General features: G+C 43.6%; 1 protein-coding gene across 2 annotated transcripts in view; it reads right to left on the reverse strand.

Annotated features, from left to right (window-relative positions):
• Positions 1–1,790: 1,790 nt before the first annotated feature.
• Positions 1,791–23,160, reverse strand: part of KPNA6 (karyopherin subunit alpha 6) — a 59,641-nt gene continuing 38,271 nt past the window's right edge. For both annotated transcript variants that reach the window (XM_055573834.1, XM_055573835.1), the window contains 13 exons: positions 21,113–21,246; positions 20,153–20,245; positions 17,854–17,953; positions 16,616–16,710; positions 15,503–15,634; positions 13,956–14,044; positions 13,033–13,132; positions 12,551–12,714; positions 12,304–12,382; positions 10,488–10,613; positions 10,045–10,172; positions 8,904–9,082; positions 1,791–6,988 (listed from right to left, as the gene is read on the reverse strand). In XM_055573834.1, coding sequence (XP_055429809.1) covers positions 6,801–6,988; positions 8,904–9,082; positions 10,045–10,172; positions 10,488–10,613; positions 12,304–12,382; positions 12,551–12,714; positions 13,033–13,132; positions 13,956–14,044; positions 15,503–15,634; positions 16,616–16,710; positions 17,854–17,953; positions 20,153–20,245; positions 21,113–21,246 — 1,607 coding nt within the window. In that variant the 3' untranslated portion in view covers positions 1,791–6,800. The remainder of the gene's footprint in view (positions 6,989–8,903; positions 9,083–10,044; positions 10,173–10,487; positions 10,614–12,303; positions 12,383–12,550; positions 12,715–13,032; positions 13,133–13,955; positions 14,045–15,502; positions 15,635–16,615; positions 16,711–17,853; positions 17,954–20,152; positions 20,246–21,112; positions 21,247–23,160) is intronic.

Raw genomic sequence — 23,160 nt, forward strand, 5'->3', positions numbered from 1 at the left:
TATTGTTTTCTCTATTTCTTTGCATTTATCACTGAGGAAGGCTTTCTCATCTCTCCTTGCTATTCTTTGGAAGTCCGCATTCAGATGGGTATATTAGAGCTCTTAAGATGTTAAAATATTTTTCCCTAGTTGGAGAGACTTCAGAGCAATGCTCTTCCCCACCCCTTAGGCAGTGTCTACCAAGTAACATTGAGAGGCAGTATTGAAATAATGGTAAAAGGTGGAACTCAAGCTCAAAAAGGTTTGGAATTCAGGTCTCTAAAAACCAAGGCCCGCATTATTTCCAGAAAAGCATGTGGGAAATCTCTTGAGGTAACATATGAATCAGGCCTTGATGGATTTACATAAGAATAGGGTGTTCTAGGCAGAGATAAAAACAATAGAACAAGGTATGCATGGGGTGAGAGGAGTGATGTACAGAGAAGGGTCAACAGTGGCCTCCAAGGGCCAGCTATGAAAGTCGCTCAGTTGTGTCCGACTCTTTGCGACCCCATGGACTGTGCAGTCCATGGCCAGATTCTCCAGGCCAGAATACTGCAGTGGGTAGGATAGCCTTTCCCTTTTTCAGGTTATCTTCCCAACCCAGGGATCGAACTCAGGTCCCTCCCCACATTGAGGGCCAGCTTTTTTTTTTTTTTTTTAACCAGCTGAGCCATAAGGGAAGCCCAAGAAAACTGGAGTGGGTATCCTATCCCTTCTCCAGTGAATCTTACCAACTCAGGAATTGAACCAGGGTCTCCTGCATTGCAGGTGGATTCTTTACGAACTGAGCTCTCAGGGAAGCCCTGCTAGGTAATGAGTAAAACAGACAGGCAAGGAATAAGAAAATTTGATAGAAAAATGGGTTAAAAAGTTACTTTTTCCTTTGCTATAAGAGGAAATGGGAACATTAATATCTGCCAGAGAGCCCACTGGTAATGGTGGTAAACAGTAATAGAACTCTTGCAGATTGTCTTCAAGCAGAAGCTCAGGCCCAGGAGTGCCAGATATTTGGGGGTGGGGAGGCTTTTTTTTTCTCTCTAGTTGCGGCGCACACTGGTTGCCAAGCAGGGGCTCTAGAGCACAGTCTCAGTAATTGTGGCACGTGGACTCTATTTGCGACCTGCTGGCTTACTTGCCCTACAGCCTGTGGGATCTTAGGTCCTGGACCAGGGATCAGATCTGCATTGGAAGGCAGATTCTTTACCAGTGGGCCACTAGGGAAGTGCCAGCTATTTTTAAATACAGCTGCATCTTTTAATGTTGGCAATGAATTAAAACGTAAAATGCACTCAAGCCAACTAAAACCTTCCTTTTGAGTTGTATCAACTTTTTGGCTGCTAGTCTAATTGCTACATTAGGAACTGATGTAAACCAAAGTGAGTAGTTTATGAACTACTTTGGGCTCAGTGGGCTGTGAAGTAGTGATGAAATGATGTGAAAATCTTATAGAAACTCTAGAAAATGCAAACTAAACCATAGTGAGAACTCTCATCAGTGGTTGCTGAGCTTTAGGCAGAAAGGAGGGATTCCCAAGGGGCATGTGGTGGTAGGTATGTTCACTATCTTGATTGTGGTGATGGTTTCATGGATGTAGATTTATCAACACTTAACAAATTGTTCATTTTAAATATGTGCCATTTACTGTATGTCAGTTATATTTCAATAAAGCTGATTTCAAAAATGCTTTGTAGCAGAAGCAGGCTGTTAACAATTCTTAATTCCACTTGTTAGGCCATAAATTTAAACACCTTCACTTCACTGACTTCCAAGAAATCCGGTCTAGGATCACTCCAAAGAACACTATTTAGAACTTTGCAACAGGTTTTTATTTTTGCTTTATATCTATTACAGTGTTTGAAACCTAAAGAAATACATTTTCTCTTCAAATTTGGATGTGTATATAAATATCATTTGTCTGGACTCAGCACACTCAATGCCATGGTTTCTTGGCCTATATCTGCTCTGAAATCATCAAGCTTTGTCTGTCTACCCAGGGGCCCTGAGAACATGGAAAACAATAGCTAGAGTTTATAGTTCTTAAAAGCAAAATAAATTTGGAGAGAAAAACCAGTGAGGAAACAGGTTTGATTCACCTTCCGAGGGTCTGTAGCTGGGAACCCAAGATGTTTTTGAGGGACCTCTGCTCTGTCTTGGGTAACTGGAACCTCACACCTTATTTGCTTCTTTAGTGGTCCAACCAAAGGCAATTCCCACAAAAACTTGCTGAAAGAGCCAATACCCAACTCCAGGGCTTGAGGATTCTCGCCACGGCAGTTTTCTCTTCCCAAACCCAGAGGCTGAACATCTGACCTAGGTAGGGATGCAGGGCTTAAGTTTAGCAGAGGGGTTCAGGTACGTGCTAATGTGCACAGCAGCCGTCAGGCTGGCCCAGAAGTAGTAAGGTGGGCCCAAACACACTCACGGCCTTTATGACACACTACACAAACCTTTTTCCTGGGGTGTTCTAGGTCTAAAATTTAATGGTGCTTCTTCTAACTCACAGCCAGGTTTGATTCTTTTTTTTTTTTTCAGGTTTGATTCTGAACATAGCCCAGGCCTGATGCAAAATGCCCTCTCAGAGGAAAACTAACAGCTTTAATTTACAGACTTATTTGGTTTGTACTGACCTCAAAATTCTTCCCTTACCATGGTCTTCATCTGGGGGTGGGGCTAGGGAACAGTCAATGGGATGACTGAATCCTTTATGAACGCCTTGGCCAAAGAACAGCTATTGCCTACCACATGGATCCCTGCAGGGCCCAATTCTCAGCTTGCTGGCTTAACAGAAAAATAGAAAAGACAGAAAAAATACTGGACAAGATTGGTCTAAAATGTCCAATCCTAAAACAGCTGTGGAAGAAACCTACTCTGAGCAGTTTCTCAAGTCTCACATGTACTTATTTCTAGGATAGTCCTGCCTGGAAGATGTTGCTAGCCTTTCCTATGGTTGTGAGCCTTTCCTATGGCTCGTGCACTAAGCCTTGCACCCTTCCCCAGCCTGCCAAGGAGGCCCCCAGCCAGCACCCTATGGGTCCCTGTAGTGCCTGCAGAGACCTGTAGAGTCTGGCTCCCTCCCTTCAACTGAGAATCCAGAACATGAGCCCCAAAGATGTATCTACTGAAGAATATTCAAGATGATGGACACCAAACTAAGTGAGTCTTGGGGAGAAGAGACATGGCCTGAACAAATGAGCTGAGAGGCCTTCAAAGAAGGGGGTGTGTGGGAGGAGGAAGTATTGATAGGCATTCATCTCCTTCCCTTCTATTTTGCTAGAAAAGGTAACTCTATTATAGAGTGTAGGGGGAGGGCAGGCAAACGTGAGAAAATGGAAGTCCAGTTCATTCTGCTAGAGTTTTCAGATTAAACTGGTCTGGCTTGAGGGAAATGGCAAGTCAGTGCCCGAGAGCCTTCTTTTGCTCTTCCCTGACTAAGCATAGTAGCAGCTATAATCTGTGTAGTTCAGTTCTAAAAAATAGAGCTGTTGGAAAGTCTTCCAAGGGAAAAGAGAATGGGAGTAGATCTAGGGGTTCTAGGTAAAGGGGAACACAAAGGGTCCCAGAAAGCTGAAGTCTTCTACATCTGTCCTTGGAAGGGTCCTTTGTACCCACTGCCTGAAGTAAACAGGCTGGCCAGGTAAGGATGGAACCTGTGTGGTTCTAACAAGGTTGCAGCCAATACCAAGGCCAGCCAGTCACTGGGGATAGCTCAGTCTTCTAAGACTAGCAAAGATGGGTGGGTGTGGGATGTCCAGAAAGGCTGGCAAAAACGAATAGCTGTTCAAAACAGTACTTGAACACTTTAGCTAAGAAAACGGTTCCTTGTCCCCTTAATCCACACCTAAACATCACCAACCCACCAGAGATTTTAAAATGCAAATAACCGTGTGCCAAAACATTAACCTTTCAAATACACGTCTTCTTTGGCTATTCCCTACAGCAGGCTGGGGAGCCCCTCCATCCCTGTAACATCCATTCAGAAATCTGTCAGAAAACTCTGCCTTCACCTGGGCCAGGGTCTGCAGTCCAGATGGGGGCTGTCCACGAAGAGTGACTGTCAAGCCTGGGCTAAAAAGAAACAATATTTTGCTTCGCAAGATGAACAAAGGAGAGGGGGACACAAAAGATGATGTTACCATCTCAGGGGGCTCGAAGAACTTCACCTGTTAACTGAAAGGAGGGTCAGAGGAATATAATGGGAAAACATAGTCTGAGGAAGACACTAAACAAAGGAAAGCTCCGAGAGGCCATGTTATCTGATGAGAAATTTGTCCTCAGGTTGTGCCCTGGGAGACACTTCAGCCTTTGGAGTCCTTGGAGAAAGCAGCCTTCAAGCAGTAACTGATCATCAGAAGAGTCTTCTATTTAGTACATGTCCCAGATCTAAAGCAAAAGTAGGAACAGCTGGGCAAGGCAGGATGTGTACGTCTCGCAGGAAGAATTTGGCCCCAGTGTCAAGGACTTAACTATTGCTAGAGATGCAAGAAGTAGTTCTTACTCAAATGCTCTGGCTGTTGGACAAGATCAAGGGGTTGGAGTGACTTTCTTTTGAACTGTAGGAGTAATGGAGTCAGCAGGCCAAGTGAAGAGGGTCCTGCCCTTGCCTACCAGGGAGAGTGGGGCTTGGTAATTACCATGGCCAAACTGCAGAGGAGCATCTGACTCACTGAGGTGGTATGGCTCTGCTATCACTTTTCAGTGATAACCACTAGTCCCCACCATTTTTCTCAGAAAATGCCTCTGGAGTTGGATCTCAATACTCGAAAAAGAGGGCAGATTCAAAACCAATGGGCAAAAGGACCTGAACTTTTTATCTGTAAGCAGAGTGGCACGGATTTCACCTGAGCCAGAGGTGGGATATGCAGGAATGGGAGCAAGAATGGCGTTGTTTCTGGGGAAGGGAAACTACAGCTTGGACCAGGGCATCTCTAACTGATCTCTGTGGGGAAGCAGCGACAGGGCAGACACAGTGTGCCTTCAGCTCCACCGCTGGCCTACACTTAGCCAACAGATTCCTCCACTCACCCCATCAGCTGGGCTTTACTTCATTACTATGTAATCCATTGACGCATACAGGCAAGCCAGTGAGGCACTGCAGGAGCTCTATGCAAAGGGAAAAGGCAAGGCATTGGGATTCTAAGTGTCACAGGAAGGGCAATATCCAAACCATGTACAGGGATCCCAATCCAGGAAGATATCAGTCACTCTCAAAAAAGTCCTGAAGCTGCTGTATTTCTGTAGTGACAGAGAACGCCACCTCTGATAACTCACGTGGACAAGGGCATTTGAGACTGAATCTGAGGAAGCAGACTGCTGTCTGGGTTTCCTGATGCGAGCAGGATGCTCAGCACTAAGGACTAGAGTGGTAGACTTGACCAGGCCCTGGAGCCACTGCTCCCTTCAGGTACTGGGACAATCAGACTAGGCTGACCTGTGATATGAAGGCTCCAGAGCGAAGGGTTTGTCCAGGTGGTAGCCCGGAACCCAAGCAGAGAGACGGATCAAGTTCAGGCTTCCTGAGCCAAAGAACTTCCACATCTCTTTTTGGTCTTCCTCACGGTATCCTACTTACAGAAATTACAGGGACAGTTCTTCCTCTTGAGACCAATTAAGATTGACCTACCTAATATATAGAATATAAAAAAATACAGAACTTTTTGACATTCTCTCCTTTGGAAGTCAAATATACATGATCCACCTATGGAAGAGGAAGAAGAAGGAGAAGAAAGGCCAAAGGCAAGGATCCCCTGGCTATCCCAATACATGACACTCTCACTCCAACCTCCTCTGCAACTTATGGGTCACCCGAGCAAGGACTTTCTCCTCAGGAGAAAGCAAGGACCACAGCCCTCTGTCGCGTGCTTAGGAGAAAATACAGCTACCTCAGAGGTTCATTTCAACTCTGAGGGGAATTTTCAAGTAAACAAATGAAATCAGGTCGCACCATTGGAAGGTGGGTAGGAAAACATGTGATCAGTAGCAACACATGGGAAGCCCTGTCTGAAGGCCTGTGTTCCTCCTTGCTCACTCCCACTGGTGCACATGCCCCAGGAGAGTGAAGGGGATCTCCCAAACTAAAGAGGTCTGGGCAAGGGGTTAGAGGGAGGGAGGGGCCTTTCTCTCATGGTGACCTCCCCCTCAGTCTCTAGTCCCAGACAATGCTGGCAGCTGGGTTTCTTAATACCAGGAACTCATGGCTCTGGGAAAGAGCAATCTTAATACAAGAAAAAATGTGCAAAAGAAAAAATTAAATAATTCAATCCAAGCATACAAGATTAATATTCTGTCAGAGCAAGAACACTTTGTTTTGGATTTCTCCCCACCCCTCCCACCCCCCCACCTCTGGAATATTCCATCTGCTCAAGTACCCAAGATAAGAGTTACACAGATCAGGGCAGAGGACTGGGAAGGATGAAGGAAGATAATAGGGAAGGAAGTCACCACTAAAGAAGAAAAAAATAAAAATTTAAAAAAAAAAAAAAAAAAAAAAAGGTGCAAAATTGGTTACCTCAGTCCTCCTTTGTCTACCCCTGGGCTCCTGGGTTAAAGACATATGTGCAGCCAAAATATAGTGTAAGGAAGAAAAACCCAACACGTCCCCTTCTTGTCACAAAACCCAAACGTGAGCCTCAGATGGTTCTGTCTGTCCAGAGGGTGCTCCCTCCAGGGAAGGGGTCGGAGCAGGTCAAGAGCACAGTTTCCAGGGCAGCAGAGGTGTGTGGTGGCTGATGGTGGGGGGGGCTGGTTTCCCGCCCACCAGAGGGCTGCTCTTCCGCTGGTTGGTGGTGCTTCCCATCCCCTCCCCTCCCTGGAGGCAGACATTATAGCTGGAAGCCCTCCATGGGAGCCTCAGGCTGCTGGAAGATGAACTGCTGTTGCGTCTCATCCACTTGGGGAGCCAGGCTGCTATCATCATCTTCTACACCAAAGTAGTGCTCAATGAGGTCGAAGGCCTTCTGGTAGATCTCCTGGTTCTCATGGCTCTGCAGAAACTCAATTTTATCCAAGCCTATGGTGGCAAGAAGGAAGCAGGGAGAAGAATGAACTTGGAGTGCTTTACTATGGGTCCATAAAACATGAATGCATTTTGCCTTCCCTGAGGTATATTAGCATTTATAAACACAAGTAATATGATCAGGTCTCTCTCTGATCTGAAAGAGGAGAGCTGCGATCTTTAGTTAAAATTACATAACCCCAAAGGAAAACAACTAAAATGTCAGTTATTAATCAGTGGTTTAACCTGGGCAAATTGTTAACCATTCTGAATCTCTTGGAGATGAGCAGTGAGTCAATCCAGTACCCCTAACAGAATTTGCCAAGGAAACCATAAACAAAACAAAAAGATAACCTGTACAATGGAAGAAAATATTTGCAACTGATGCAACTGACAAGGGCTTAATTTCTAAAACATTTTTAACAGCTCACATGGCTCAATAATAACAACAAAAAGCCCAACCCAATCAAAAAATGAGCAGAAGACTTACACAGATATTTCTCCAAAGACATATAGATGGCCAAGAGGCACATGAAAAGATGCTCAACATCACTATTAGAGAAATGGAAATCGAAACTATAATGAGGGTATCACTTCACACCAGTCAGTATGGCCATCATCAAAAAGTCTTCAAGGGAATTCCCTGGAAGTCCAATGGTTAGGACTGAGCAGTCTCACTACCAAGGCCTAAATTCCACAAGCCAAGAGGTATGACAAATAAAAAACCAAAAACTAACCAAAAGTCTACAAATAATAAATGCTGGAGAGGCTGTGGAGAAAAGGGAATCCTCCTGTACTGTTGGTGGGAATGTAAACTGGTGTAGCCACTATGGAGGTTCCTTGAAAAACTAAAAATAGACCTAACATATGATCCAGCGATCCCACTCCTGGGCATATATCTGGAGAAAACTACTTTGAAAAGATATATACACCCCAATGTTCACAGCAGCACTACTTACTATAGCCAAGACATGGAAGCACCTGAGTGTCCATCAACAGATGAATGGGTAAAGAAGACGTGGTGTACATTTACAATGGAAAATTACTCAGCCCCAAGTAAGAATAAAATAATGCCATTTGCAGCAACATGGATGGATCCAGACATAATCATACTAAGTAAAGTAAATCAGACAAAGACAATTATCATATGATATCACATATGGGGAATCTAAAAAAGACCGATAGAAGTGAACTTATTTATAAAACAAAAAGACTCACAGAACACAAACTTATGGTTAACAAAGGGGGAAAGGTGGAGAGGGATAATTATGAGTTTGGGATTAGCAGATACAAATTCTGTGTGTGTGTGTGTGCGCGCGCGTGTGCACACACACACACACGTGAGTTGCTCAGTTGGATCCCATGGACTGTAGCCTGCCAGGCTCCTCTGTCCACAGAATTTTCCAGGCAAGAATACTGGAGTGGGTTGCCATTTCCTCCTCCAGGGACTCTATGACCCAGGGATCAAACCGCATCTCTTGCATTGGCAGAAGGATTCTTTACCACTGTGCCACCTGGGAAGCCTTAGATACAAACTACTATTAACAAAATAGATGAACAACAAGGACCTCCTGTACAGCACAGAGAACTTATCTAGTATCTTGTAATAAGCTTGTTTATAATGGAAAAACAAAAGAAAGGAACTTGCTAGAAACTCAGCTGAAAACATGTCTTCCAGCTACTTATCCTATTATCAATTCTGGAGCTTTATTTTTGCATCTGTACCATAACCTACTTACTGGGTACAGCCTATCAGAAAGAGAACTGATCTATTGCTCCTCAGAAGAAATGGAACTTGTGGGATAAAACTTTGCATTCAATGCTGACCATACACCCTCACATACATATACTACTTCAGAGGTTCTGAACTAGAACTTATGGTTCTGAACTCTACTTATGACAGACATTAGTTTGGGGAGAAGGCACATACCATAGGCTTCCTCGATGAGCCCACAATAGGGATTGACCCCGGAGCCACTGCGCTTGCCCTCTTGCTCTCCAAGCCGAAGGATGTTCTCCAGTCCATTGAGGGCCACTTGCACAATCTTTGAATCCATCACAGTCAGCAAGTCGCACAGGGGTTTGATGCAGCCCAGGGAGACCAGGTACCTGAAGGGCAGAGACCAGTTAAGTTCTAAATCAAGACAAGATAAGGCAGGTGCCAGGCCGGTGCTCGGGGTCCCTAGGTCTCCTTCACACATATCAATGCTCTTAGCAATTCACTCTGCCCGAGCCCTCATAAACACCCAGGCTTTATCGCAGTCTCTTCACCCCGTCAATACTACTGGTTTAGTTCATTTCCATGGAGAAGGCTGCCACAGATTTCTCCTCCTGGTCTGTAATGTGTCCCTGCAGCAGTACTACCTACTCTGAAACATCATTTCCCTGCTTAAAATTTTCACAGTTCAAGCTCTACTCTCAATACAATCAGGCTCCTAAGCTTTTTTAGCTTCATCTCACATTATTCCCTTCCAAGAATACTACATTCCAGTCAAACATGTGAATGTCTCTAGGTTTCTGATTTTTGTACTTTTACTTATGCCTTTCCTGTCCAAAATGCTGTTCACAAACCTATATCCTCAAAAGCTATCCTTTTCTCCTAAGGTTTTATATATAATATGCTGAATATACTCCCCCTTCCTAAGCTACAAGCTGAAGGCAAGGTACTTCTCTAATTCCCACCACTCCAACTCAAGTTCATAAAAGAAAGCAGAATCAAAGAGCATCTTCACACAAAACAGCTTTCCTATTTACTTCTCCCAAGTATCATTGTCAAAAATGATTTCTCAAGGAAACTGCTCTGAATGAGCCATCGCATGGTTCTCTTTCATTTGTATGAGTAATTGTGAATTATACAGATTTAAATTCTCTTGTGGGTAGAAAGAGGCAGAGGAGAGATGAATGTCTGTGTCTTAAGTGTCCATTCTCTAGGAGGGAAAAGAGGCTATACTCTAGCAGCTTATCAGTTAAACCCTACTGAACAGGGGTAGACCTGTCCCAGCAAAGGCAGTTAACATAAGCTGACAGGTAGAGTAAACATATCACTCAAACAATGGGAAGGACTGTGGTACCTGATTTGTTCAGGGGTTCCTCCTGATGTGGCATTGGTGATGGCCCAGGCTGCTTCTTTCCTTGTACGGAACTCTGCTTTCTGAAGGATTTCGATCAATACAGGAAAGATGTTTGCATCTATGACAGCCTGAGAAGAATTGGGGGTTCGGGGGTGGGATATGAGGGAAAAAAGTCATTTCAAGGAGAATAAGCAAATCCAGAACACAAATCAGCTAAGATTTAGACACATTCCCCTTCCTCAAAGTTCTCCTTTGTCCTTCCCATATACGTAAGGTGGTGCAGAAGAACCTGGGTTCTGCTCCACAGAATCTTTGACCAATAGCATACATTGATCCCAATTTCAAAAGAGAATTTTTTCCGTCTAGAAGGCAATATCCCACAAAGTCTCATGATCCTAGGCCTTTCTACCACCGCTCGTCAATCTCCCAACTGCTTGTTCTACCTGTATCTGAGCCCTGTTGCCAGCAGTGATATTTGAAATGGTCCAACAAGCTTCCTTTCGGATTGACTCCTTGGAGCTGCTCAGGAGGTGGAGGAGGCAAGGGAGGGCTGAACAGTTAAGAATGACCTAGAACACCAAAAGACAAATTGAGATAAATTGGACTTAATAAAAATTTAAAACTTTTGTGCACTGAAAGACATCTTTCAACAGAGTGAATTACACAAGTCACAGAATGGGAGAAAGTATATTCAAATCATATATCTGATAAAGACGAATATCCAGAATACATTAAAACAAAACAAAACAAAACAAGCTGAACATAGTTTAAAATTGGCAAAGGACGTAACAGACATTTCTCCAAAGAAAACAGGCAGGGGGCCCCAAAGCACATGAAAGATGTCAGACACCATTAATCAGTAGGGAAGTGCAAATCAAAACCTCAGTGAGATACAACTTCACACTTCATAGGGCAGTTATTCTGTTTTTCTGGCCGTGCCGGGTCTTCATTGCAGCATGCAGGCTTAGTTGCCCCACAGCATGTGGGATCTTAGTTCCCCAACTAGGGACTGAACCTGAGTCCCCTGCATTAGAAGGCGGGTTCTTAACCCCCAGACCCCAGGGAAGTCTCTAGGATAGTCTTAAAATTATTATATATAAAAATTTATTATAATAATTATAAAATTTATTATAAAAATATTTTTATTCTTAAAAAATCCAGGCAATACAATTGTTGGTAAAGATGGTAAAAACTGTTGGTAAAGATGTGGAGAAATTGGAACCTGGTACATTGCTGATGGGAATGTAAAATGGCATAGCCATTGTGCTAAACAGTATGGTGGTTCCTCAAAATCGTTAAACATAAAATTACCCCATGACCCAGTAATTCCACCTCTGGGTATATATCCCAAAGAACTGAAAACAGGGACTCAAACAGAGATTTGTATGCCAATAGTCAATGCAACATTACTCACACTAGCCAAAAGGTGAAAGCAACCCAAATGTCGATCAACAGATGAATGAATAAACCAAAGGTGGCACAGGTGTACCAAGGAATATTATTCAGCCACCGAAAGGAATGAAGGTGTGACATACTAAAATGTGAAATGAACTTTGAAAACATGCTAACTAAAATAAGTTGAAACAAAAGAACAAATATATATGGTTTGGCTTACGTGAGGTTTCTAGAGGAGTCAAACTCCCAAGAGACAGAAAGTAATGTGGTAGTTACCAGGGGATGACGGGAGGGGGAAACGGGAAGTTATTATTTGAAGAGCACGGAGTTTCAGTTCTGAATGATGCAAAAGTTGTGGAGATGGATGATTGTGATGGTTAAATAACAATGTGAATGCACTTAATGGCACTGAACTATACTTAAAAGAATAACCAGCTCTCCAGCCTGTGTATAGAAAAACCTTGCATACTGTGCCCTCTATGGAGGTACTACTAACAGAGGACTAACATGAGGTTACCCATGGGATCCTAAAGGTTTAGTTAGGAAGTAGGGGTGAGGCTCCAAAGATTTTATTTCAAAGGTACCATAACAGAAAAGCTGGGACTTTACCATGTCCCAGGTAGTAAGTCAAGTTATTCCATTTAGTTTTTCTTCAATAGCACCCAATGGATAATGACTTGCTTCCAATTTATACAAAAAATAAAGGCAACCAAGTTGCCCACAAATCATACAGAGTGGCAGAGCTGGAATTTTTCCTTCAAGCCTATGCTTTCTCTCCTAGATCACACTGCCTCCCACCAGGACTAAAGTCTACGGCAGGGAAGGATTTTGCCCACAGACAGCTCTCCTCCTCCTCCTCCTCACCTGGGTCTGGATGTCATCCCCGGTGACGATGTTACCCACAGCTCTCAGGGCAGGAGAAGCCACTTTGTTATCGTTGTGCCTACAGAGGAGGGCGATCTGGTCAGTAGAGGCCCAGCACCAAGCTTTCAGCTCTGCTGGCCACCGAGGCCTGTAGCACTCATGGGTCCAGACCTTTGCACAGGGCAGCAGACTGCTAACTGCAGTTCTGAGCTTGGAGTCTGTACCCGTTCTAACTAGGAGCACTCACATGAGAAGCTCGACCAATCTCCGGCAGACTCCAGAGTCTATGACTGCCTGGATCTTCTCATTGGGGCCATCAGACAGATAAGAGAGGGCCCAGCAAGCATCTGCCAGCAAGTCTGAGTCGCTGCTGAAGAGTAGGCGAGACAGCACAGGCAAACAGGGGGAGACCTATTGGAAGCAGAGAGAGAGGGGTTCGTAGCGGGACAGGGTTACATCAGCTCTACCACTAACTTCCTAACATGTCCGAGCCCTCCTCTATGAGTAAGTCTAAGGCCCAGAGATTTCTACTACATTAAGCCATCAGGCCCACATTTTCACTTACCACCCTGGCACATGAGATCACCTACTTCACTGATGATTGCCTCTTTGAGTTTCCCGTGGATTGAGACTCTGAGGGTTCCCCAAAGACTTGAAAATTCCTATGTCAAAATTCCTCCATATGAAGGAACCTGCTATTACTCAGGAACTGGTAAGAAGCTCTTTTACCTTTGCGAACTCTGGGGGTGGGTTCTTTCCTCGGCAGAGGTTTGACAGGGCCCAGACCGCATTCCGGGTCATTGTTAGTCGTGTGGACTTGGTAAGGAGTCTGAAGGAGACAGAGAAGCCAGATCCTGACCAATGATGCCCTTTGCATACAGCCGTTGTCTATGAGCCCCAGGAGCACATCCAACCAGACCCCTATGACTCTAGCCGCCTCACTGTCTTTTCCTACCCATAATTTAAGTGAGTTAGTTTGGTCCAGGGGGCCAACCTACATCTTCATAGGGGATTAGGACCAGATGTGGTTGTTAAGCCCATAGCTAATAAGGACAAAGAGATGGACCTTGAATAAGCATGCTAAATGAAGTTTTAGTGTGAGGGCTTTAGCTATGCTGTACGGATTGATTTTCTGTGACAGGCCCACAAAAGAGTTCTAATAGTAGCTTACGAGGTTGTGACTTCTGAAGAAAAACTCCTCCTTCTGCTTTGGTTTAGATGTAGCTCTACTTTAAGGGCATAGAGGAAGAGATGGGAACATCCATATGACCCTGCATGGGGTCTTAGATCTGTGGTTTACAACAGAGCTCTCCAATGTACCTATGCATATACCCATAGAAAATCAATGCATTTTGCAGAGAAGGTTAGGTTTTTCCAGATGGGCTACTTCTTCCTCTGTCCTCTGGCTCAGCAAATGAGCCAAGTATGACCAACAGGAGATTCTACAGCACTGTGAAGTGAGAAGCACAAGACACAGACCAGTGGCACAAGGTTCTTACTCTCAAAAGACAACCTTTTACTCTGTCAACCAGAATGCACTTTTAGTTAGCATTTTTGGATTTACTCATCATCTTAAGGTAAACCGTCCCCCAAAGATCTGCTACATGGCTGCCCTACAGATGCCCCAGGTGCAGATGACAGTAATTACTCACGTTAACAAAGGATTGAGGATGGAACAGTTCAAGACGTAATCTCGGCAAACAGAGCTGTCTCCAGCTATGTTTCCCAGTGCCCAGACTGCCTAAAAAAGCGAGGATGGAACCGTCAGCCACAGAGCCTAGCGGCTTCTGTGAATACTTTACACTCACAACCACAGAGTGACACACGGCGGTAACCAGGACGAACACCCCATCACGGCCTGAAACACGCCCAATAAGCTCAGGCGCCCTCCTTGTTGACATCCTTATTGCGTGCTTGCTCTGTGAGGACTTTTCCTCTGAGAATTCCTGGGTTCAGGGGGGAAAGCAGGCTGCCACTGTCCTGCGGCCAGAGAAGCCAAACCAAAACCTCCTTATCCTCACCTCATCTCCCATAAAAGGAGAAAATGATGGGAAACTTGCATTCTTGTAGTCTCATAGGACCAACCCTAATGTATTAGTAGAGGAAAAATCCCCAGTACCACTCCACTTCTAGTCAACCAGTAAAACTCCAGCGGAAGAAATGGAAGTAGGGTTTTTGTGATCCATAGATGTTGAAAAATGGGTACTGTGGTATCTTTTTCCCAACACCACCTGACACCCAACATGTGGAGTTTTCTTCTACATCAATTCTCTGATACCGTGTCGGTGAAAAGTGAAAGTCGCTCAGTTGTGTCTGACTCTTTGTGACCACATGGACTATACAGTTCATGGAATTCTCTTAGGCCAGAATATTGGAGTGGGTAGCTGTTCCCTTCTCCAGGGGAATCTTCCCAACCCAGTAATCGAACTGGGGTCTCTTGCATTGCTGGCAGATTCTTTACCAACTGAGCTACCAGGAAATCAATTCACATGAGCTACCACATCAATTCAATGGTAGGGGGCTCAGTCCCACAAGACTGGCCTCACTTAGATACTAGTTACAACTCCCAGGTGCCACCTATACTTTTTACCAACTGGCTATAAATTCAGGAGTTCCACATTCTGCAATGAATTACAGAACTCAGGAAAACTGTACTCATGTTTAGCAGTTTAATAGATACAACTCAGGAAGAGCTAAATGAAGAGATGCAGAGGGCAGGGTGTGGGGCAAAGAGTAGGGGCTGCACAGAACGCCTGTGCCCTCTCCAGGCACGTCACCTTCCCAGCACAGTGAGTGTGCACCAACCCAGACGCTCTCCGAATCTCACTGTTCAAGATTTTTATAACCGAATATTTACCCCCTGTAACATCCCTAGGGAGGTTGGGGAGGAGGGGTGGGAAGAGTGGGGGTGGGGCAGGGTTAAAAGTTCCTATTCTCTAATCCCAAGTTTGGTCTTTCTGATCACTAGCCCTCCCTTCCTGAAGCTATCTAGGGCCCCACCCTGAGTCATCTCATGAGCACACACTCAGGTGTGTTGCAAAGGTGCTCTTTAGGGATAACAAAAGACTTGGATCACTAAGAAAATCCCAAGGTTTTTAGGAGCTCTTTGCTCTTAACCTCTTAACTGGGGATAAAGACAAAATACATTTTTTATTATACCGCTGACATCATCAAGAATTAAGTCAAATTTGGGTATTACCTGTTCCTGTACATCCTCAAAGTCCGAGTTAAGCAGCTCTATAAAAATGGGGACGGCCCCTGCTTCAATGACAATTTTGGTCTGCTGAGAGGTTCCAGAGGCAATGTTTGTTAGAGCCCAGGCAGCTTCAAACTGAAAGTGAGATTAAAGCCATGACTGAGAGGTCATTCCAGACAGAGCAGCCGTGCCTACCAGCTGGCTCAGAGCAGTTACGTCTCCTGCCCCTGACTTGAAAAAAAAAACACCACCACAAGCCTTTCCCTCTTCTTCTTTAAAAGAAAGGAAGAATTACTGGCAGTGACATAACATAATAGGAAGACAGAGCTCGGCTTCCATGGTCCCAGGTCTAGTCCTGCACCACCACAGCCCCCAGGAGTCCTTGGGCAAGCCACGTTTTTTGTTTGTTTGTTTGTTTTTCCTAGAGGCAGAGAGGTTGAAAGAGTTAGGAGAAGGAGAAAGAATGAAAGAAGAGTAGTGAAACCTGGGAGCAACACCAAATCCTTACTATTCCCCCACCACCTCAGTAGGTTGTTGCTGCTGAGTCGCTAAGTCATGTCTGACTCTTTTGCGACCCAATAGACTGAAGCCTGCCAGGATCCTCTGTCCATGGGATTTCCCAGGCAATAATACTGGAGTGGGTTGCGGCAAGCCATGTTTTTATTTCCTGCACTTCACTTTATTCGTTTCTGAAACCAGGATAAAAGTGAGATGGGTCTCTCAAGGACCCTTTCAGCCAAATTTCTAGTAAGTTCTCGTAGAGTGGCTCATCACTCATTTGTGAGAAGAGAGACCCAGAGAAGCAAAGTGGTTCACTCCAGAATTAGAAATGGACTAGAACGTTTTATGTATGTATATGTATACATACATACATATATATATACATATTTATTCTATATTACAACCTCTGAATAATGAATCTGTCCTATTCTGGTATCTTTCCTTTGAGACTGTTTCAGGGAAGAGTTTGTGGCTCTCTTACTTGAGGCCAAGTCCTCTGAGGTAACAGCATCCCCTTAAATGTTTCATTCTCAGAGATTTGTCTGCAGAAGCATGCCATAGCAATTTCTTGGCAAAAAGAGCATTCATCTGGTACCTCTCCACCCTGGGCCTCACCTGTAATGTACAATTCTCATTCCTCTTCAGAAACTCCACAAACCGATCCACCACTCCTGGAGTGTTGATAACTTCGTCTATTGGAGGACTGGGCTCTGGGAGAGGGACAAAGGAAAGAGAGAAGTCAGGAGAATGGCTGGCTGATGCATTCACTGGGGTCAGTCCACCATCCTTCCTAAATACTCCTCACCATCCTTATAAACACTCCCAAGCTTCCTTCTGGTGAGGTAGTTTTAACAATAGCAGGTCATTTTCGAACTGTATCAAATAGTTGAGAATCTAAAGAGTAAAGCCAATCCTAATCTAAGAATGCTCACCTTTGGCTTTCTAAATCTAAGCAAGTAAATAACCTTACCTACCTAAGCAAGCAAGAAAGTAAGAAAGAGAGGACCAAAGTAGGTGCAATGCTAGTCTAAACACTTCCCTTCTAAGATCAGCATTCTTTTCTTGGGAGGAAGAAAAGTCCTCCCAAGGTCAAAGGACAAAAGTCCTTGGGAGAAAAGAAAATATTTTTCTCATCATACATCAAGTTTTTACTGAGCAAAAAATGTGTGCCAGACGTGGTTCTGGGTACCAAGAACACAACAGTGAATCAAACCAAAAGTCTCTGTCCTCATAGAGCTTATATCCTAGTGAGAAGAAATACTGTTATGTTTGAAGGTAATAAGTGTAACAGGAAATAAAATACGTAGGGCCAGGTAAGGAGATTAAAAATGCTGCAGGGGGTGGGGGGAGCTGCAATTTTAGATATGGTGTCAGGGTAGGCTTTGTTGAGAAGGTAGGATCTAACCACAGAAATGAAGCAGCTGTCACACAGATTGTTGTTCTTTAGTTGCTGAGTCGTGTCTGACTTTTTTGCAACCCCATGGAATATAGCCTGCCAGGCTCCTCTGTCCATGAGATTTTCCAGGCAAGAAGAATACTAGAGTGGGTTGCTATTTCTTTCTCCAGGGCATCTTCCCGACCCAGTGATTGAACCTGCTTCTCCTACATTGGCAGATGGACTCTTTACTACTGAGCCACCAGGGAAGCCCTGTCACACAGATATCTGCAACTAAAGGATATCAAGCAGAGGGAACAGCCCATGCAAAGGTAAGAATGTGCCTGGCTTGTCCAAGGATGCCACAGCCAGCAGGGCTAGAGCAGAATGAGTGAAGGGCAGTAGTTGATGAGGTCAGTGAGAGGAAACAAGAGGCTAAGTCATGCAGGGCCTCCCTGGGGAAGTCTAGGCTTTGTACCTTTGGAGAGCAGTTTCCGGAATTTCTGTGTGGTTGCTAACTGCAGGTCAGGATCATCAGAAAAGAGCATCTCCACCATCTCTCTGGTGATCACACTCTCCTAGGACATAAAACAGGTTCATGATTTTGCAAACCAACACTAGAGCCAGATATAAGCCCATAATCCTGTTTGGCATCCTGCTTTCTAAAGACTTGAGGGCAGGGCTTCCCTGGTGGTCCAGTGGTTGAGAATCTGCCTGTCAGTGCAGGAGACATGGGTTCAGTCCCTGGTCTGGGAAGATCCCACATGCAGAGGAGTAATTAAGCCCATATGCCACAACTACTGAGCTTGTGCTCCTAGAGCCCATAGTCTGTAACAAGAGAAGCTACTGCAGTGAAAAGCCCTTGTACCCCAACCAGAGAGTAGCTGTCACTAGAGAAAAGCCTGCACGTAGCAATGAAGACCCAGCATAGCCAAAAAAAAAAAAAAAAAGACTTGAGGCCAAGAGGAAGGCACAACAGCAGCTCAGATGTTTAATCCATAGCTGCTTCAAGCTGGAACATTTAGAAGTGATTCTTAACCTCTGAGGCAACTGAAAGCTCCTCTTAAATGTTTTCTCTGGTGTTTTCACCAGAGACAAATCCCTGTTGACTCCTTAAGCTGACTGGGTATTAAGTTGATGCAAAAGTGATTGCTGTTTTGCACTGTTGAACTTGGCCGCCTGATACTGGAATACATTCTTAAATAAATGTGGTTATGTTATACATCACTTTAATGTGCATTTATCACTTTGTTTTTTTGCTAATGACTTATTAAGTTCAGTTCAGTCGCTCAGTCATGTCCGACTCTTTGCAACCCCATGGACCACAACACGCCAGGCCTCCCTGTCCATCACCAGTTCCCGTTTTATTACTTGCTGTTTATTTTATATTTATTTTAGACTAGAGAAATGATGTTTGACAAAAAGCAAATTTGAGCTATTTTCTTATTCGAGTTTAAAATGGGTTGTAAAGTGGTGGAGACAACTTGCAACATCAACAACGCATTTGGCCCAGGAACTGCTAATGAATGTACAGTGCAGTGTGTTCAAGAAGTTTTGCACCCTGGTACTCGCGAGGAATGTCCACATCACCATCCCCTTCTCTCCTTTGTTGCTGCTAATGACAATACTCTAATGACCTACTCTACTATTCGAAAACTCTTTTTATGTAATTAATGTACGCTTTCTTGTTTATAAATGCCTGATTTTTTTTTTTTTAAAGAAGTTTTGCAAAGGAGACGAGAACCTTGAAGATAAGGAGCACAGTGGCCAGCCATCGGAAGTTGACAACATCAATCGAGAGGATCCATCGAAACTTATCCTCTTAAATCTAACTACATGAGAAATTGGTGAAAAACTCAATGTTGACCATTTTATGGTTATTTGGCATTTGAAGCAAATTGGAAAGGTGAAAAAACACAATAGGTGGGTGCCTCAAATAAAAAAAAATTGTTGTTTGGAAGTGTCATCTTGTCTTATTATATGCAACAACAACGAATCATTTCTTGATCAGATGTGATATGTGACAAAAAGTGGATTTTCAACTGATGATGACCAGCTCAGTGGCTGGACCATGAATAAGCTTCCAAAGCATTTCCCAAAGCCAACTTATACCAAAAAAGGATCATGGTCACTGTTGTTGTATGCTGCCTGTCTGATCAACTATAGCTTTCTGAATCCCGGTGAAACCACGGCATCTGAGAAGTACGCTCAGCGAGGAGATGAGATGCACTGAAAACGACAATGCGGCAGCAGCACTGGTCAACAAAACGGCCCAGTTCTTCTCCATGACAATGCCTGGCTGTCGTAAAACTAATGCTTCAGAGGTGAACGAGTTGGGCTACAAAGTTTTGTCTCACCTGCCACGTTCACCTGACCTCTCACCAACTGCCACTTCTTCAAGCACCTCTTTTTCTAGGGAAAATGCTTCCCCAACCAGCAGGAGGCAGAAAATGCTTTCTAAGAGTTTGTTGAATCCTGAAGCGCAGATTTTTATGCTACAGGAAAAAAAAAACTTATTTCTTGTTGGCAAAAACAAATTGATTGTAATGGCTCCTGTTTTGATTAATAAAGATGTGTTTGAGTCTAGTTAGAATGATTTAAAATTCATGGTCCGAAACAGTAATTACATTCGCACTAGCCTAATACAAAAGGGCCCATGGAATAAAGAGATTAGCATAATTGTTGGTAAAGCTACTAGATGATATGAACTGCTCAATTTCTGTTCTGTAGAAGCAAGTAGTTCTCAAGCTTGCCTGAAGCACATGCAAGGGTCTTACCCCAGTGGTAGAGCTCACATAAGAGTCCATGAGAAGACTATCGAACATGGCGGCTTCTTCATTGATCAGCTCCACATTTCTCCGTTTAAAAAGCTGAAAGGAAAGAGAAGAAATGGTGTACAGAAACAAGGAACAAAGAACGACCTAATGTTAAATTACGGCATGACTGTCAAGGAAATGCTAGTGTATGAGAAAATGCCAAGCTTTATCTAACTGATATGGAAAGATATTCAAGGGCTTTACTTTCTATGTTACATCTATTGTTTATATTTTTGGAGAACATTTTTATAAGTGAATCTTTTAAAATTTCTGTGCCCTTTGTATAAAAGGGCACAGATATACATATATATAACATATATATACACACACCCCCTATATATACCCTATATATATATATATAAAAACACACACACACACATATATATATATGTCCTTATACACACATATATAAAAGGCTTCAAAGAAGAGAAATAAGGGTGGGCAAAAGCAGGTTAGCATCCAGACCTGGGCAAGGAACCAATTTGGTGGTGATGTGTGGCAGAGTGCAGATGATGAAGCATTAATACAGTCTCAGTTCTAGAGAGACTTACAAAGAATGGACTCAGGAAATAGAAGGCAGCCCAAAATGGTTGACAAACTTCTTAAAAGGCCAGGCTTGAGACTGGGCCTTGAAAGCCAGACCTAACAGTGACTACTGAGTAAAAACAAGGGGTTAGCGCCAGAAAGTTATATTGAAGACAATTAAAATGATACAAGGTGTACAAAATTATGGAAGAGAAATAAGGGACAGCTCTTTCTCAAAGCTTCCAACATTTCTTCACAACAAATGAAACTGGGTGAGTGGCCCACAGAGCTAAGCTACTTTCACAAGGGGAAAGTGAGAATGTAAGGTGGAGGCCAACCATGGTGGCTGAACCACCTCCCTAAAGAGCACATTTGAGAACACTCAGGTTAACGCACTTGTTGCTCCCGTTTCTGCTTCCGGAGCTGAATGCCCTCTTCCTCTCTTCTTCGCCTCATTTCCTCAGGGTTTAGGGCATTGTTCTTGTAACTCTTCATTCGATAATTGTCTTTCCCTGGGCTCGCCATGGTTTCTGGAAGGAGGGAAGATACAAACACACTGGCAAAGGTTCTTAAAAGGACAGCATTTTCTGCTCATTGGCTTCTTCCCCTCCCACCCTCCCCTACTAAGGGGGACTCACAGCTTCCCAGTGAAGCCTGATGATCTCAATAACTTCCCCTGAGGTCTCTATTACCACCCCCACACCAACAACACAGTTTCCTTAACAAGTTTATTAAATAAGTGCTGTTATAACAATTGATACAAGCTTAGTAGTTAAAAGGTGTAGGCCCTGGAAGCAGATTGTACGAATTCAAATACCAGCTTTTCCTTTTTTAAATTTGTTTATTTACTTGGCTGTCCCAGGTCTTAGCTGCAGCATGTGGGATCTAGGTCCCTGATCAGGGATAGAACCCAGGCCCCGACTCCGGGAGCATGAAGTCTTTACTCACTAGACCACCAGGGAAGTCCCAATACTGACGCTTCTACTTGTTAGCTGTGCAACCTTCAGTAAGTTGCTTTAACCTCTGTGCCTCAGGAGCTCATCTTTTAAAACAGAGTTGTTAGAAGGACTGTACAGCTTAACACATGTGAAGTACTACTTAGACCAAGAAGGAAATGGCAACCCATTTCAGTATTCTTGCATAGGAAATCCCACAGAGAGAGGACCCTAGCGGGGTACAGTCCATGGGGCCAAAAGATTTGGACACAACTTAGTGACTGAACAATAACAACAACTTAGAACAGCACTAGGCATATGGTAAATGCTCACAAGCTACGATCACTTCCACGACGAGAGAAAAGTTACATGACTTGCTGAATAAATGCAAATATATTTAACCTAGCAAGGTGAAATACAGTGTACCCAATTCAGTGGAATACCATGTATATATATATTTTTAAGTAACTCATATGGCCATTCCTCTATTTTTTTAAAGAAATTTAAAATTTTATTCTGTAACATTTGCTACATACAAAAAAGATGAAACACGTTAAGTTACCAAGCAAAATAATACAATGAGCACCTGTCAACTCACCACTAAATCCAAGAACTAGATTAATATACCTGAATCTAGTAGTTAAGGTCTCCCCCTGTCCCGGGCTCCTCCATCCCAACTCCAGCCAAAAGAAAACTGCTATTATGAATTGTCATTATCTTTGCTTTCATTTTTATGAATCACATATATGTACACCCCTAAATACTGTACCATACTATGTTCAGTCTACTGAGAATTATACCCCCTCCATTGGATTTCTAAGATTTACCCATGTTTTTGCATGAAGCCTTATTTCATTAATTTTTCCTATGTTATATTATTTCATTGTATAAACACATCATCATTTGCATTTCCCCAATGATGAGTGATGTTAAGCATCTTTTTCATGAACCTGTTGGTCATTTATATGTTTGCTTTGGAAAAGTGTGTATTCAGATCCTTTGCCCAATTTCACTTGCAATATTTGTGTTTGTTTGCTACTGAGTTGTAAGTTGGCTTAAAGCTCAACATTCAGAAAACGAAGATCATGGCATCCGGACCCACCACTTCATGGGAAATAGATGGGGAAACAGTGGCAACAGTATCAGACTTTATTTTTCTGGGCTCCAAAATCACTACAGATGGTGACTGCAGCCATGAAATTAAAAGACACTTATTCCTTGGAAGGAAAGTTATGACCAACCTAGATAGCATATTCAAAAGCAGAGACATTACTTTGCCAACAAAGGTTTGTCTAGTCAAGGCTATGGTTTTTCCTGTGGTCATGTATGGATGTGAGAGTTGGACTGTGAAGAAGGCTGAGTGCCGAAGAATTGATGCTTTTGAACTGTGGTGTTGGAGAAGACTCTTGCGAGTCCCTTGGACTGCAAGGAGATCCAACCAGTCCATTCTGAAGGAGATCAGCCCTGGGATTTCTTTGGAAGGAATGATGCTAAAGCTGAAACTCCAAT

Source organism: Bubalus kerabau, chromosome 3 (genome assembly GCF_029407905.1).
Source record: "Bubalus kerabau isolate K-KA32 ecotype Philippines breed swamp buffalo chromosome 3, PCC_UOA_SB_1v2, whole genome shotgun sequence".
Taxonomy (NCBI): Eukaryota; Metazoa; Chordata; class Mammalia; order Artiodactyla; family Bovidae; genus Bubalus; species Bubalus kerabau.